Below are 15,703 nucleotides of genomic sequence, written 5' to 3'. Positions count from 1 at the left end.
AGTTTTAACATGTTAAAATGTTTCATTTTGTATTTTGGTGATAGAATTTGTTAATTTTGACATAATTTTAACATTTTATGGTGTAAACACGATAAACCGTGATACATTTCATATTCATTTATGTCGATTCTACACTCTTTTCTTATGGTATTAACGTTTAAATTGTTAAATATATAACACAAAGATTATAAACTGTATCAAACCAAACAGTGTTTAGGAAAAATATCTTTATTGTAAATGAGTTTTAACATGTTAAAGTGTTTCATTTTTGTCTTTTGGTGATAGAATTTGTTAATTTTGACAAAATTTTAACATTTTACGGTGTAAATACGATAAACTGTGAAACTTTTCATATTCATTTAGGATTTGATTTGATAAAATTTTAACACTTTATGGTGTAAACATGATAAACCATGCCAAATTTTATAATGATTTATGTCTTTTCTACACTTGTTTCCTTGGATTTAACGTTTAAATTGTTAAACACAGAACATAAAGATTATAAAATGCATCGTACCAAACAGTGTTTAGGAAAAATATGTTTATTTTAATGAATTTTGTTAAAAAGTAGCTTATTAGTTAAGTTGGCTTATACGAAGAATCAATCAAAAACAGTTTACACTTGCTTTTATTCGCATATTTATTTTCCAATTTTGTGGTGTTGGAATCATTTCTTTCGGTTTGAATGCATTCTTTTCTTAAGAAAGTCGAGAATGTATGAATATGATCAGTGGAATAAGTTTAAATGACTTAAATAATTCAACCAAAGTAAGAAATTTTTTATAGTTTTTTTCTATATCTAACGAAACACAGTCTTAGTTTTATTCCATATGCTTTAAGATTTCTTCGCATTAACCAATTACACGTGTTCAGTATAGATTTATATCTCAAACTCTATTATTTTATCATATAGTTTAGAGAGAAATCGAATGTCATTGTGATTCTTGCTATGTCTTTTCAACTTATAGAATGTAATAAATTGTTTCTCATAAGCATTAAATTGATACGTAACACAAGGCATTTCGCTAAGAAACCTATCATGTATAAGTATAGACTGTTCTAGCATAGTAATATAGAATTGAAGTAATAGTAATATAGTATAGTAAGATCCAATATTATTCATTATTGATGTGAAATAAGTTTGCTCACGCTGATTTTAATTGATTACACCATAAGATTATAACAATAGTAACATATGCTAGCTTGCCTGTTAATTATATCCCGACACCAGTTTTTTCTCGAAACGTGATAGTACTCGGGACAGTATTATATCCGGTTTAAAAATATCTTTATTGTTAATGAATTTTAACATGTTAAAGTGTTTCATTTTGTCTTTTGGTGATAGAATTTGTTAATTTTGACAAAATTTTAACATTTTACGGTGTAAATACGATAAACCGTGATACATTTCATATTCATTTATATCGATTCTACACTTTTTCCTTATGGTTTTAACGTTTAAATTGTTAAATATATAACACAAAGATTATAAATTGTATCAAAACAGACAGTGTTTAGGAAAAATATCTTTATTGTTAATGAGTTTTAACATGTTAAAGTGTTTCATTTTGATGCTTTTTGAAACTATGACGTAACTGATTCTTTCATTACTTGTATATCCAATATCCATAAAACCAAAAGATATTTCACTTAGGAAATAACAAGTTTCACTATTTTACGGATTACGATAACATCTGTTTTTTCAAAACGTGATGAATTTTTATATCCGGTTTATTTCAAAACAAGTTAGTCAAGAAATCAATTACATCCTGCAGCTTTCCAACGCACTCGAATGACCTCACAGTAGTGAATGGATTCAATACAACGAACTCAAATGAACTCACAAGAAATCAATTTTTGTAGGCAGGTCGGGACTTGTCTCATTACACCATGATTGCGTAATCATTTACTCTTTTACAGGTTTGGATTTGTTAGTGTATACTTTAGAAATAAAAATTTGTAGGTTGGTCTGTATTCCATTGAGTTATCAAACACATTTCCAGAAGTGTTAAATGTACATCTGTAAAATCACAATTTAAGGATTACAATAACAAATCAAAAACGTGATGAAACGTATTTCCTGAGTTGTCAAACACATTTCCGGTATGATGTATTTCCGGTACGCATTTCCGGTACGTATTTCCAGTACGTATTTCCGGTACGTATTTCCGGTATGACGTCATAAAATGGCGGTAAAATGGCGGTAAGAATCCTGAGGCCCCAACACTATACTACTGACATTTCTTCATCTTCTTCGTGTGGAGTAGATGGTTCTTTAGTTTCAGAGAGGGAACAAAGACCTCATATTGTGGGGCAGGTGTTTGTCAGCCAGCTGACCAGGTTTTCGTCTATTGTTGTCAGACCACGGTTCCCACAAGGATGGCGGTATGTCGGACAGGATGTTATGACGTGGTCTGCTGTCTGCTCTTCTGCACCACACTCACAGGCCGAAGATGGAGCCATGCCCCATTTGTGCATGGTTGAGCGGAAGAGGCCAACGCCAGTTCGAAGGCGATTGAGTTTAGTCCAAGCACACCTGGGAAAATGCATTCCCGGTGGTGATGTACTGGCCTCCGGAATAAAACCATGGAGTCTGGAGGAATTCTCTTGCCACTACATGCTCCATTTGTAATCCGCCCAGCTTGCCACATTGGTGCTTGACTGGTTGAAGTCATCCAGTAAGTCTAAAGCAGTAGGGACAAATGGGTGCCTCGACTTAAGCTGCCGATGTCCTGTAAGTGGAGGAGACAGGAGCCGGTCATGCAGAAGATGCCCAGGCTCCAGTGCTCGGCGTGCTAGAGACAGTGTGGCTCTCTTGCGGCGAAGCTCAGATGGGTGGATACCTGCTAAGACAAACAGGTTGTCTGTTGGTGTGGGGCGTAGGCATCCAGTCACTAAGCGCAGAGCGTCTTTCTTCATTTCTTCATCTATGCAGTGCCAATGATTCATAAAATCGCCTGCATTGTAGCCTATCGTATACGTCACACTTGTAATAAAAACCCAGCTTGTTTGGATCACAAATATTTTGTTGTGTCGCAGTTATTTACGACATGTGACGTAACAATGTGAGTCCCATAGTTACGTTGAGTTTTATTTCTTAAGTGATGTGTATTATTTCGACTTGTAGTGTTTTGAGTTTGCTTCATCCCTTTCTCTCTCCTATTGCTGTTCTTTTGAATTAAACTTTCACCAGAAGTTTACTTTCAAACAAACTGATAAACAGCCATTGCACGCGATGACGTCACTAATTTATTGCCAAGGTCATGACGTCGATTCACAGCAGACTGCTTTGGTCACGTGCGATTCATCTTCATGAACTTGGATGAGAAGATACATTGAGCTTGGGTTTATAAGTGACCGCGAAAAATAGCTTCAATGAGCGATTTATTCCGGTGAAATATCGACAGTTGATAATTTAATAAATCGCAAGAATCACTTGAATTCGGCGATGATTGAAAAATTGATTTGAAACTCGGCATAAAAACGACTTTAAACGAAGCACTCGTTCACACAACTCTAGTTAATCGGTGAGTTGTGGAGGCAAAGAACATAATTGTCTATTAAGCAACTACTCGCTACAATATCTACAACAATATCAAAAATGCCGCATCTGCAACAAACATAGAAATCATCAAAATTTCTTCATAAAAACACGATATAACAATAATCAGGCGACGATTAACACAGCATAAAAATATGGAAAATTGTCAAAATTAAATCGTGAAGTTACAAAAAATTATACAAAAAAGCAATCGTAAGATGACGCACGGGAGTAAAATAGATCGCAAGAGACGCAACAGCTTCATGTGTGACGTAATTAACTATAACAACTAAAGCGTTCGGATATTCTAGAAAAGAATCATAGAGAGGAGTTGTAAAGCACAGAACAGCGTCAACAATTACATAAGAAATCGCGATCATAAAATACAAATTTAAAAACAATTTGAAGAAATGTAGAAGTGACCACGACATTGCTGCATTGACCACTCGTAATCGCGCTCGAGTAAATGAATTTCTCAATACATGAGTGACATCATCAACAACGACCAAAATTAATTTCATAGTTTTAATAAAATTTTGAATTTCTTAACTTGTCTTTATCTGCTTGTTACGTCATAATGAGCACAACAAAGTTGCAAAAATGAACAAATTACATAAAATAAACAAATAAAAAATTCCGGATCATTTAGCGCTTCTTGGATTTGTCTCGTTCATCCCGATCCACTTCTGTGAGCGAAGTGTGATGTCATCATCAACATGAACTTCCAACTTGGTTTGAATCTGGTTGAGAGTTGATTGGATTTTGTTGATTTCATCCTGATTAGCAACTCGACTCCATCCATCATCAATGAAGCATTCCCACATCGACAGCACACCTCTCACGACTCTCAACAACCCGATGACGTCATCGATGTTTGATGGTTGCAGTTTGTTATACCCGATCTCCATCCTTCCAATCTAGAGTTGAAATATTTGTGATGACGTCAACTATAACTTGGTCTCGGTTCAACTCAGTGCTAATGACGTCGATGCACAAATTCTATCATATTATAACATACTATATGGGTGGTTTATACACGAAAGTACGGAAAACATTTTTCATTTGTGGTACTGACTAAAAGTGTAGGGCGTATGCAAGTAACATAATTTGAGTTAATTATCTTGGTGTAACTTAACACTAATATTCATAGGAACATCGATTAATTATCATGACAGAAAATTAAACACTAGGTGGCGCATATCACCGGTTGCAGGTTACTAAATTAATAAAACACCAATTGCGTGACTGGGGCCGGTTATAAGAGGGAAATGCAATTGTGGATATTTCGATGACCAGACTTCGACAAATCCCGACATCAAAAAATACGTGTGTTTGATTGTGACGCAGTAATCAGAAAAATAGTGACGTAATGAATAAGTAGACAAAGTAACACTAGATTAAATAAGACTAGATTCGTGATTTAGAGCAGGTTCCAAAACAGCTTTTACATTCACAATTGTAAGATATGGTTTTTTGAATATGGTGACATAAAAACTCATCACCAATTAACCACCTAATCGCGCTGCAATTATGACGTCAAAATAGGCATCAACTTTTCCAATTCACTAATATTTCAATGATTACGTAATAAAATCAAAACTACTTCAAAGATTTTGCTTGACTCAGTTATAAGTGACTCATAGACATGACCGCACTTATGACTTTTTGCCAACCTTACATGGGACAAGTCAGCAATTTAATATTTTGTTTGGTTGGGAACAATTAGTCGGAATGTAAACAAACAACAATAAGTAATTGATGTCAATAATATCTTACTTGTCCTGGTTTCATCTCTTTTATGACCGAAGCGATCTCGTGAAATGAATTCGCATCCAGCGAACAGTCCCACAGACTGAGTACATCCAATTTCTTTGTGACGTGTTTTAAGACAAAGCAGAACCCAGGGACCAGGTTTGAATTCATCGGCTGCGGTAAAAAGAGTGTTGTTGGAAAATGCTCTGCTGCTTTGGTTGCGATGGACGAATCTTTTCCTTCTCCAACGCAGGCGTACAGGTCGAATAGTTTGTCTCTGAGTGCTTCATCATCTAAATAAACATAATAGTTATAAATCGATTATGTGGGTAGAATTGCAATAATAATATATCCATAAAAGTGGGACGATACTGATATGTTTTGGTGGTCAGCAGGAAATTAAACAAATAAAAATATAAACTACATTGCTGTGTAGTCTCGTAAATCTGCAAACACACGTGGCTAAACACTCAACAATCCAGAAATACTAAAATTATAAATTATGATTGTTACATCACAATTTTATATTGTATTGCACAGGTTGATGGTGAACTTGCATATAAACAGAAACATTGTATTATTTTATCCAGACTTTGAAAGTATCGTGAGATATCAGCTAAGTAATGGAAAATAAGAAATAACGTCAATAAATTGGAAAATTGCATGATGATGTCACAAACATATTCTACATAATAATGACGTGACATATCTTCGCTGTCACATTTGCTAAAATTATATCCAAGTGTGTGTTAAAGCATAGACATCAGCTGCCTATGTACACATGTGGAGACATTGAGCCATGATGGTTAACAAGTCAAGATTTGGTTGCAAACATTCACAAATGGATTCTACGCAATTAAGCATTTGTATTGGTCACGCCTCATTAAACCATTCTTATACAATACAAATGCCAATTCGTTACATCATTTCATAATCCACTGATAAAACCTTCATATATCTTACATGGGTTTTCCACATATTTTGATGAGATCTCTGCCAGTCGTTGGTGCAAAGTTTCAACAAAGATCTCCTTTTTCGTTTCAAGGTTTTCTGTTTAGAACAACATCTTTATTAGATTTTTACATTTTATTAACTAACTCATTTAGCTGAACAAATAACAATGAATTGGTAAAACATATTATTTCGCAAAAACTGAATATCAATGGAAACCGGTACACCTGGCAGCATACCCAGCACAAGCACATATCACTATTGATCAGGCATGTCAAGCTGCACAACATCTACAAGTCACATTTCTAATATTTCATGTCATGATAGCTGCATTAACTTCTCCATCCTTTCCAGCAAATTGTCCAAGCAGTGAAACTCTTCAACTACCTCCATGGCTCATCCTCCTTGTTTCCCAACCATCATCACTGATGAGTAACTCGTCACTTCTGTCAGCAAACCACCAAACATACGACAAACCAAACAATGATCTTAATTGTCTTGTCCAACTCTCAGTGCCTAAACAACTTTCACTTTTTGTCCTTCGCTTCTTTCCACTTCTTTCATAATTCTCTCCTTCATCTTTCCAAGTGTCTCACAGAATAACTAGAACACCTACTCATAAAAATCCTCTCATGATTTTGCGTATTTTATCTGTCAACACAACGACAACAACTGCAAAGTGGAGTGGGCTAAGCATTGAAACCTGATGCATCATAACCTCAACTTCAAACAACTTTAAAATGCCATCGAACACATTCCAGTTCACAAATGGCCACATCTGGATCGCTTGTTTGACATGCCCGCTATACACGAAATTATCAGTTCATGCAGCACTGGATGTGATAAAGAAGACAAACCTGCATCTGAGGCAGGAAGAGGACCCAAATCAAGAAGAAGACCAGAGATGAATCTTCGAACGACAGACCAGTTGTCTTTGAACAGGTTCTTCAAAAGTTCCTCGAAATCCTTCACCAGCATTTGGTAGACGATGTAAAAAGCAGCAAAAAACTCCTGAAATGTTTGGTGGCAGAAATACAGTCTGCAGTCGCCATCAAATACTCTGCTGTTGGTGGCACCATCGTGAGCAAACAACTGGATGACGATATCTTGGACTGTGCTGGGATCAAGACCAACTTTCCGCAACTGTTCAGTGGTAATCACCACAGTTCCATTTTTAGTTGCATTGTAGGCGACTTGGGACAGTTTTAACACGAGTTCATTGAAATCCTCTTGGTACCTGAGATTCTCACTACGACGAAGATTTTCAACCACCGTCGCAAATACTCGAGTCAAAGTTGTGGCATCACCGATCCTCTTGGAAGGATGGAATTGGGACGAGATTATCATCTGCAGCATCAACGGATTGTGGCAAAGCGGGACAAGGTGGGGAGCGTTGTTGTTTAGTTTCGTCCAAATTTCATCCGACTTCGTGCCGGTGTAGGCAACAAACAGCTTTTTCATGTCAGCAGGAGCAAGGTCACCAAGAAGCAACGTTGAACTGGGACGTAGAGATTTGGGCACGAATATCATAGAATGGGGACGAGATGTAAAAATGAGCCGACAATTCGGCAGGAAATGTTTGCTGCATAGACTGGCCATAATATCACGCACATGCATTGGAGTTTGGTAATCTTCTTTAGGAGAGTTTTCCTTCAATTCAAACTCGGCTTGATCAAAGCCGTCAAAAATCAACGTGGCTTTGTCGTCGTTTTCTACCAGCCAGTTGAATGCTTGGGCAGATGTGTCGTCATCGAGGCCAGGAAAAGCCTTTTTGAATATCAGCTCCTCAATTGTCAATTTGTCCCTGTAATTCATGTCCATGAACTTTCTGTGCCAGCAGATGTGATGGGGCCAGGTGTAAGATCTCGCCAACCTTTTACTTAGAACAGATTTACCACTCCCTGGGTATCCGATGATGCTGATAAAACTGGAGTCACCATTTTTCTTTAAAAGTTCTTCAAATTGGATTCGGTTCGCGTCTTCTCGTTGATTTTTCCGCAACTCCAAGAGTTTATCAGAGGGCTGGTATCTCTCTTCTTTTGGAGCGGCTTTCCCTTCAAAGAAGGGTATTTGAGTTATGCTTGGGTGAACAACGGGAATCTCATCTTTACAAACGTAGACGCCTTGAATGCTGAGGTCACCTTCACGATCCAAATATTTAGAATGAAGTTTCAGCACTTTTTTAAATGCATTTTCTCCTGAAAAATAAAAGAAATTGAACATGAATTGATGATTTGAGAAAACTAAAATAGAAATATTTTATGAATTTAAATCTTGAGTTTGAAACTTTTACGACTGGTATCAGAATTTATTCTTGCAACAAAATTTGTGCAAGAATATCTTTTCATCAACGGCTGTTATTAGAATTTCACCAAAAGAAAAAAATTTGTTTCAATGAACACTTTTATCTCTGTTTCATGCAGTATTAAGCAAGTTCAAATTTATTTACAACAATTGTTATTATTTAAATTTATTTACAATACTGTAATTGTAATTATTCATTCAATGTACTTTCAATGCTCAATTTATACAAAATAATTAAAATAAGAAGTAATTTGATGTATTTCACAAATTCACAACAAACTGTCATGTGGGGCACCATATCTCTGTCATGATCTCTGGCACCAGGGGGCGCTATATGTTATTATTAGTGTCAGTTATGTGCAACACGAGTAAAAGCTTTCAATGACTAAAAAAAAGTTCAGATACCATTATAGCAGTTACAGCCAACATGGGTATAAATATAATAGTTCTGAATCTAACGAAGGATATATTTGTAATTCAGATTATTACTGGAAATATCAACCATTTTTTAATTTGAATTTTCAAATACGTGCTATGCTTTGCATGCCATGCATATACATTTGACCATGATAGCACTTTTTCTAAAATGTGATATGATGTCATAATAACCGTTGATGACTCATAACAATTGCTTCAGTTATCAATTTATAATCCTTTATAACTTAATACTCAATAACCATTTAGCTGGTTCCATGCCCAGTTGAAGAGAAGGGTTGGGCACAAACGATCTTATTAAAAAATAACTCTCTACCTCGGTACAAGGACAAAGACTAAGAAGAAGAAATGCAAATCTACGAATGACAACGATGGAAGAATGCAAAATGGATGAAAATGCCAAAAATAAAACAACATTTCGGACTTGGAATAAAAGAAAGCTACAACAAACAGGAACTCCGGAACAATTGCTACACGAATTAGCTAATTACCAATTGGACATGCTGGTTAGTGAAATGTGATGGACTGGCAGTCTAAAGATCGATTGTGAAGGAAAATCAATGAAATGCTCTGAACATGATGAGAAACATCAATATGATGTGGGAATTACAATAAACAGCTTCGAACATCCTGCTCGGATGGAAACCTGCAAGTGGTCGCATCATAACTGGGTGGCTTCAAAGTCTCCGAACAGAAGCAACAGTGACTCAGATGCAACCATAGAAAACGATGATACAGAAAAAGATTCCTTCTACGAGCAACAACAGGATAAGAGACAAGAATGCACAAATTGGAAACACAGATAAAGAACACAACCCACTGTAGGACAATATGGTTCTGCTTGAGTAACCAAAGACAATGGTGACGTCTGTTAATGTGAGCTTCGTAGTCACTGACTTCCGTAAATCCAACAACATCTTCATCCATAAAATCATTCATGAAAACACTTAGAGATCATCTGATGGTAGAGCAGCAACAAAGTATTATATCAGCATCCGCCAACATTGGAGGTTGGCAATCCAGGATATCAGAATGCACACAGGTGCCAACATCGTATGAGTTCGCACACTTTGAAAAAGCCAAGTTAAGAAATCGGCAAATACAAAACTGTTAAAAAACTGTACAAAACTGTTTGCAGTAGAAATTTTGACCATAATAATGCATCAGCAAGTCGGAGATGAAAAACAGATTCAAAGTTGAATGCCCGGTGAGCACCTTTGCAATCCTGCTGAGGTAGACGGCATCCTTCATCGAAACTGGAATCAACTTCCTGTATTGCAGGGTTTATGAAACAGTAAGCAGCCGAATCGACACTATAACCGAGATCAAATGTCAACATGGCAGAAAATGAAAACATTGCCAACCAAACGGATCAAAGTTCAACTTTTTCAAAGACACAAAAGCTCAGAAACTCGTTCCAAACGGACTTCTACCAGCTGCAACTAGGTACATACAAAGCCATATCCGGCTCGTATGATAACGGGTTTGCCATCAACAGCAGAGCCAGGATTTAACCCAAGCCAGCGAGAAAATGAAAATCTGAATGTAACTGTCTTCACAGCCAAAGCAAGAAACACTTGATTCTATATTTCAAGGGGGACAAGGACTGGAGAAATGGAGCCGGCTGCAAGGGAGGATGCTTTGCTTTAGCAACAGAACAAATGGAATATCAGGATCAGCAATTAGGGAGGATCGATGACTTTAAGCTCTGGAGGAACAAATTGGACGACAGTCGTCAATCCCTGAGAAGTTTCAAAACTGAAAAAAGTTAAACTTGGAAGACCTGAATATGACCCATCTATACCAACAAGGCAGCAACAGAGTGGTGTGTTGAGAATTGTGTAATTGTCTATAAAGCAACCAGCATTCCAACTCAACAACCTGCCTACTAATGAGAAGAAAAGTTAAAATCTACTCTATGTATAACTCCATCCTTCAAGTGACAGCTGGTGCTTAGGGTGTTTTTATGTGAATATATTCCGAGGTTATTTTGTGTGTCCCTGATGCCTCAATTGATTTTACCTTCATTTTCTACATTACAAGAAAAATGGGAGACTGTATTGTCGTCCGAATTGTAATAAACAAAACTGAATACGCGGGTGACAGAACGGGTCTGTTTTTAACTGTGGCTTCTATGTGCATTGTTGTGTAATACACACATTGTGCACATAAGACCCAAGTTGGCCGGACATTAAGTAAAAACTTATGACAACAACTTTGTCCATAAATTTATAATGACAACATTTCTTGATAAATTATAAAACTTACTTTTATCTGATGCATTTCCACTTCCTTCTGCTGCCACTGGCTGTGGTGCTGGATGGTTGTGGGTGACTAGAATATAATTACAAAGGTGAGTTACAACGACATAAAAAGTTACTCCAAAGTTTATCAAATTTTGAGGCTGAAATATTAATGAAATTCTCTTGTGTAAAATCTGAAAACAATTGATTATACGTTTCCCAGCAAACACAATGGCGTATGGCCTCCAAGTCAAAACCTTTCTTACCATAATTAATTGTGGGCTGACCACCTAAAACAATGGGGCTATTTTCAACATTGCTCTCACGAATTTGTACGTTTGACATCGTCGCCACATTGCTTGAAGTTGTTGGTTCAACTTCTAAATTATCAGTGTTTGAAGAATCACCCTAAAAATCACAAATGTAAAATATTCAGGCTATAATTGTAATTTATTCATATAATATCATTACAAAGTGTACACATATATAAACACATACATCGGCGTTAATTATTATTATTTAAAAGCACATGGGGAAGTGTCATATAGTCAGATAATTGGGGATTTCCCAATTGTGAGAGCAAAAGATCCACACAACTTGTCCCCAGAAAAACACCAAAGTAAATTGTTAAGTTATAGAAAGACTCTGCTCTATTGGAAATGGTAATTTTATGAGATGTCTATAATGATAGATATTTTATGGTAGCGAGCTCAAAGTACCAGGGTTGTCCGTTGCTTGATTTGAATCATCGACAAATTCCAGGCACTGAGTAATATCAGGTTTTAGGAAAATGCCACAAAGACAAGTGTGCAGAAAATTTACTTAAATTTATTTCAGGTGCGCAGCTGCCACGAAATACAGACCGGTACAAGCCAGACTAAGACGAAGTGGGAAGTTGGAAGAAGACAAGCGATGAGGTGAGGGAAGACACAAGGTTGTCCACTCGAACAAAAAAGCTCGCACTTCTACCAGTGAGCAGAGACACAGAGAGAGGCTGATGAGTGATGAGTGTTCTACGGTAGCTGCATTTTTTCTTGTCGAATGTTTTCACTCCCATCGTTTCACGTTTTATGAAAAGCTGGCACTTCTACCAGTGAGCAGAGACACAGAGAGAGGCTGATGAGCTTTGTGAGTGTTGTTGATAATCATGAGTGTTTTACGGTAGTCATGGTGATAGCCACTCAATAGACATCTTATAAGAAGTGCTATTACTATAGTTTTGATTATGCATAATACTGAGAAAGTGTACAGCACCTACAATAAAAACTTTTTCTTGTAAACTATATCTGTTGTAATATTAATAGGTTTCGGCTGACAAGAGGTTAGACTCTAACCGTTAGAGTATTCTAACCGCACACAACAATAGAGCCAAATAATTAATTCAACAGGTAAATTAAGTTAACATAACACATGTTAAGACATATAAGCTCTGCATCTGCATTGGTAGGCTCTGCAAAACTAAATACTGGTCTTGTGGGAAACTAGTCAAATGGAATTTGGTTTTTAAAATATAAAATAATGGAAGTGGAAGTTTTGGAGCAACACTGAGGGATAAGATTGTGCAAATGAGGTAGTTGAGAGATGAAAGAAAAATTGAAGATGACTTTTGCAAAAGATGAGGATCATTATTATCATGCAAATGGCACAAGAACATAAGTGTGGAAGTTTCCGAGTAATTCGTTCGGGTGGGAATAAAAAAATTGTGGCAAAATTGTTGACTTGCTGTGATCGTGTACAAACATATTATTGTTTTATTATACGCGTAGATACTGTAAAAGCTAGTATCAACTTTTTCACTCTTTACAGCCAATGGCAAACATAAATATGAGCAATCTGATTATGAAGAATGTGGAAAAAATACTGGTGCCAAAGGTTTGCTCAAGAGGTCATTACTAGGGCAAGTTTTTGTTGCACTAAAAAGGTGAGAAAGTTGCACTTAATTTTAACAAAAGTTGCAGTAAAAAGTTGCATTTATGCACAAGTTTTTAAAAGCATTAGCATAAATTTTGAGTATACGAACAGCTTAAAACATCATACTACATAATTTTTGAGTATTTAGGAAGCTGCCGGAAGCTGTAAAAAAAAGTTGCAAAAGTTGCAAAAACTTGCCCTAGTCATTACAAATACTCTTGCCAGAACATAAGTGTGGAAGTTTCCGAGTAATTCGTTCGGGTGCGAATAAAAATTTGTTGCAAAATTGTTGACTTGCTGTGATCATGTACAAGCATATCATTGTTCGATTATACGCGTAGATACTGTAAAAGCTAGTTTCAACTTTTTCACTCTTTATAGCCAATGGCAAAAATATATGTTAGTGCGGCAAAATAATAATTCGCACAATTGTTTGGTTGTTTTTGTGTGTGTTTTTCCACGCTTTATTTTTGTTAGTTATCAGTTCGCTTTTATAGTGTTTGTTATGAATTCTCTTGTCCACTGCTTTGTTTCCTGTTGTTTTCTTCTTTGCCGCCTCAAGTGTTCGGATGTGGTCGAACGCGGAATCATTACGTGTCCTTCTTTGGTTGGCGTCAAGCATGTGCTTCAGGCGGGAGTGTGTGCTTCCTAAGAAAACGGGGCCTTCGAAGTCAGAAAGGGAACGAGCGTTCAGCACAAGGACGTGTGGTTCTTCTTGGTCCCTGAAATCTGTCTTGTTGCTTTTAGTAGATTTTACCGAATTATTTTGAACGTGTGTCCCGAAAGTTAAGCCGCAAACGGAGAGGAATGTTTTTAATCTCATGTGAAATACAATCGAACTACATTGCAAAACGTTCGTGGGCTTTGAGTGGGCCGTGAAAGCGGTAGAAGAGGAACTGGCAATAGAAAATCTGTAATATTAGCGATCTGATTACGAATAATGTGGAAAAAATGCTGGTTCTAGGAGTATGCTCAAGAGATCATTACCAATACTCTTGCCACTGGAAAAGACAATTTTCCGACTTACGGCCGATATTTTCTGAGGGGGAGACTTTTTTGATCGCTTATGAAATCTTTGCACGATAAAGAATATTTAAACATGGTGCCCAGTTCTTTTTTACAGTGCTTTGAATCCTACGCATTATACTTGGTCGATATGACGTCTAATTACGTGTTCAGTGAAGCATGCGACGTGAAATGCGAAGAAATTTGCGTGGATCCTGTGGCGCGTTATAACTGTAATTTTTCGTTGAATTATAAGCAATGAAGTAAATTTTAAGATAATATTCTGGCAGTTAAAAGAATCAAGTATGAACTAATGGCATAAAGTAAATTACTACCTACACATGCCACATAAAGTAATTAGGACTAGAGCAGTGGCCACCAAACTATATGGCCCGCGGACCAGGTTCAGCCCGCAATATTAATTTGTGGTGGCCCGCCTCACTGAATCACAAATGAGCTTATTGTATGGCAGCTTATTAAACAAGGTGGGAATTTGGGCCGCAATCGGCAGTTTTCATGATTATCTGGCCCTTTGGGAAAAAACTGTGGTGACGTCTGGTTTTGACCAAATCCAGAAAATATCTTTCCTGGCAAAACAAGATGGCGGCCGTGAACCGGTGTGACGATTACGTCACGACTCACGAGTTGTTTTTGACATGTTTGGAATTTAATTTGGGATATTGGAATTTAGTTGTTTACCAGAGTTGAGTTTTCCTTAACGACGTCAGATAATCTCCTCGCTTGAACTGATTTGCCACATATAAATACTGTTGTAATGTTTACCATCTTCCTTTTTACGTGATCGATTTCACTGGTTACTACAGCGCTATGTAACATTCAGCAAGATTTGCCCGAAGGCGAAAGCCTTTGTGTTATAATAAATAAAATGGGAACTTTATAAGTTAGTAATTTGTATAGACAGGATCAAGCAACTAACAGCATAGTCACGCAAATTTGAGAAATGAGAACTCATCCATCGAAGCAGAAGCAAAACAAGTCACCAACTAATCAATCGTCCTCGCTCATATTCAAACAATTACCGCCAGCATATGTGGTCATTATGACAGATATGTTCCTCGTGTAATACCTCACACGAGTAGGCCTAGTGCACAAGCGAATTATTTCTTTGTCATACCGGAAAGCGTCATAACCATCCACCTGACCACGCCCATCACACGGAACAATGCATTAAAGATGATTTAAACAACACACAAACAGACTAAACATGATATTTTCAAACCATTGATAATCGTCAAATTATAATATTTTAATCATTTGTAGTTAGCACAAATCAAAATACCTCATTTTGAATGATGTGTCTCTGTATGCTCATCTTGTTTGCAGGTTGATGCTCAACACAGCACAAAACTTAACACTCCTAGCAGATATTTGTAACATTTAAGAGATCTGTTGATCTAACAAAAGTTAAAAGTTGAGCATTATAAACGGTAGAGGAGGCATAACAGGTCATAATAAGCGAACTATATGTGTCCTGTTTTGTATCACTTTTGAACGTCACAATCATGATTCTATGAAGACTGACTTCAACCCGGTTGTCAAA

The 15,703-nt window shown here is 36.8% G+C and overlaps 1 protein-coding gene across 2 annotated transcripts; it reads right to left on the bottom strand.

The window, feature by feature from the left end:
• Positions 1-3,367: 3,367 nt before the first annotated feature.
• On the bottom strand, positions 3,368-15,576 carry LOC143460533 (NACHT, LRR and PYD domains-containing protein 3-like). Of its 2 annotated transcripts, XM_076958088.1 has the most exons (8): positions 15,443-15,576; positions 11,493-11,634; positions 11,252-11,317; positions 8,386-8,442; positions 7,102-8,298; positions 6,257-6,343; positions 5,318-5,586; positions 3,368-4,458 (listed from the first exon to the last, which is right to left on the bottom strand). In XM_076958088.1, exons 1-8 carry the CDS (start codon positions 15,473-15,475, stop codon positions 4,183-4,185), a joined length of 2,127 nt encoding a protein of 708 aa, XP_076814203.1. In that variant the 5' UTR covers positions 15,476-15,576; the 3' UTR covers positions 3,368-4,182. The 2 variants fall into 2 exon arrangements, with proteins under 2 accessions (XP_076814203.1, XP_076814202.1); XM_076958087.1 differs by having other exon boundaries at positions 7,102-8,442; positions 15,443-15,575.
• Positions 15,577-15,703: the final 127 nt, after the last annotated feature.

The sequence above is a fragment of the Clavelina lepadiformis genome, chromosome 5, assembly GCF_947623445.1.
Source record: "Clavelina lepadiformis chromosome 5, kaClaLepa1.1, whole genome shotgun sequence".
In the NCBI taxonomy this organism is placed as follows: Eukaryota; Metazoa; Chordata; class Ascidiacea; order Aplousobranchia; family Clavelinidae; genus Clavelina; species Clavelina lepadiformis.
The sequence above is the reverse complement of the archived record's forward strand: the minus strand, read 5'-3'. Positions and strand labels throughout refer to the sequence as shown.

What these genes read in the sequence shown, in the direction of transcription:
- LOC143460533 (XM_076958087.1), bottom strand. Translation starts at nt 15,475, where the DNA reads ATGAGCATACAGAGACACATCATTCAAAATGAG. An exon ending in TCAGCCCACAATTAATTATG is followed by an intron (nt 11,318 to 11,492) that starts GTAAGAAAGGTT and finishes ATTATATTCTAG; the next exon opens with TCACCCACAACCATCCAGCA. An exon ending in TGGAAATGCATCAGATAAAA is followed by an intron (nt 8,443 to 11,251) that starts GTAAGTTTTATA and finishes TTTATTTTTCAG; the next exon opens with GAGAAAATGCATTTAAAAAA.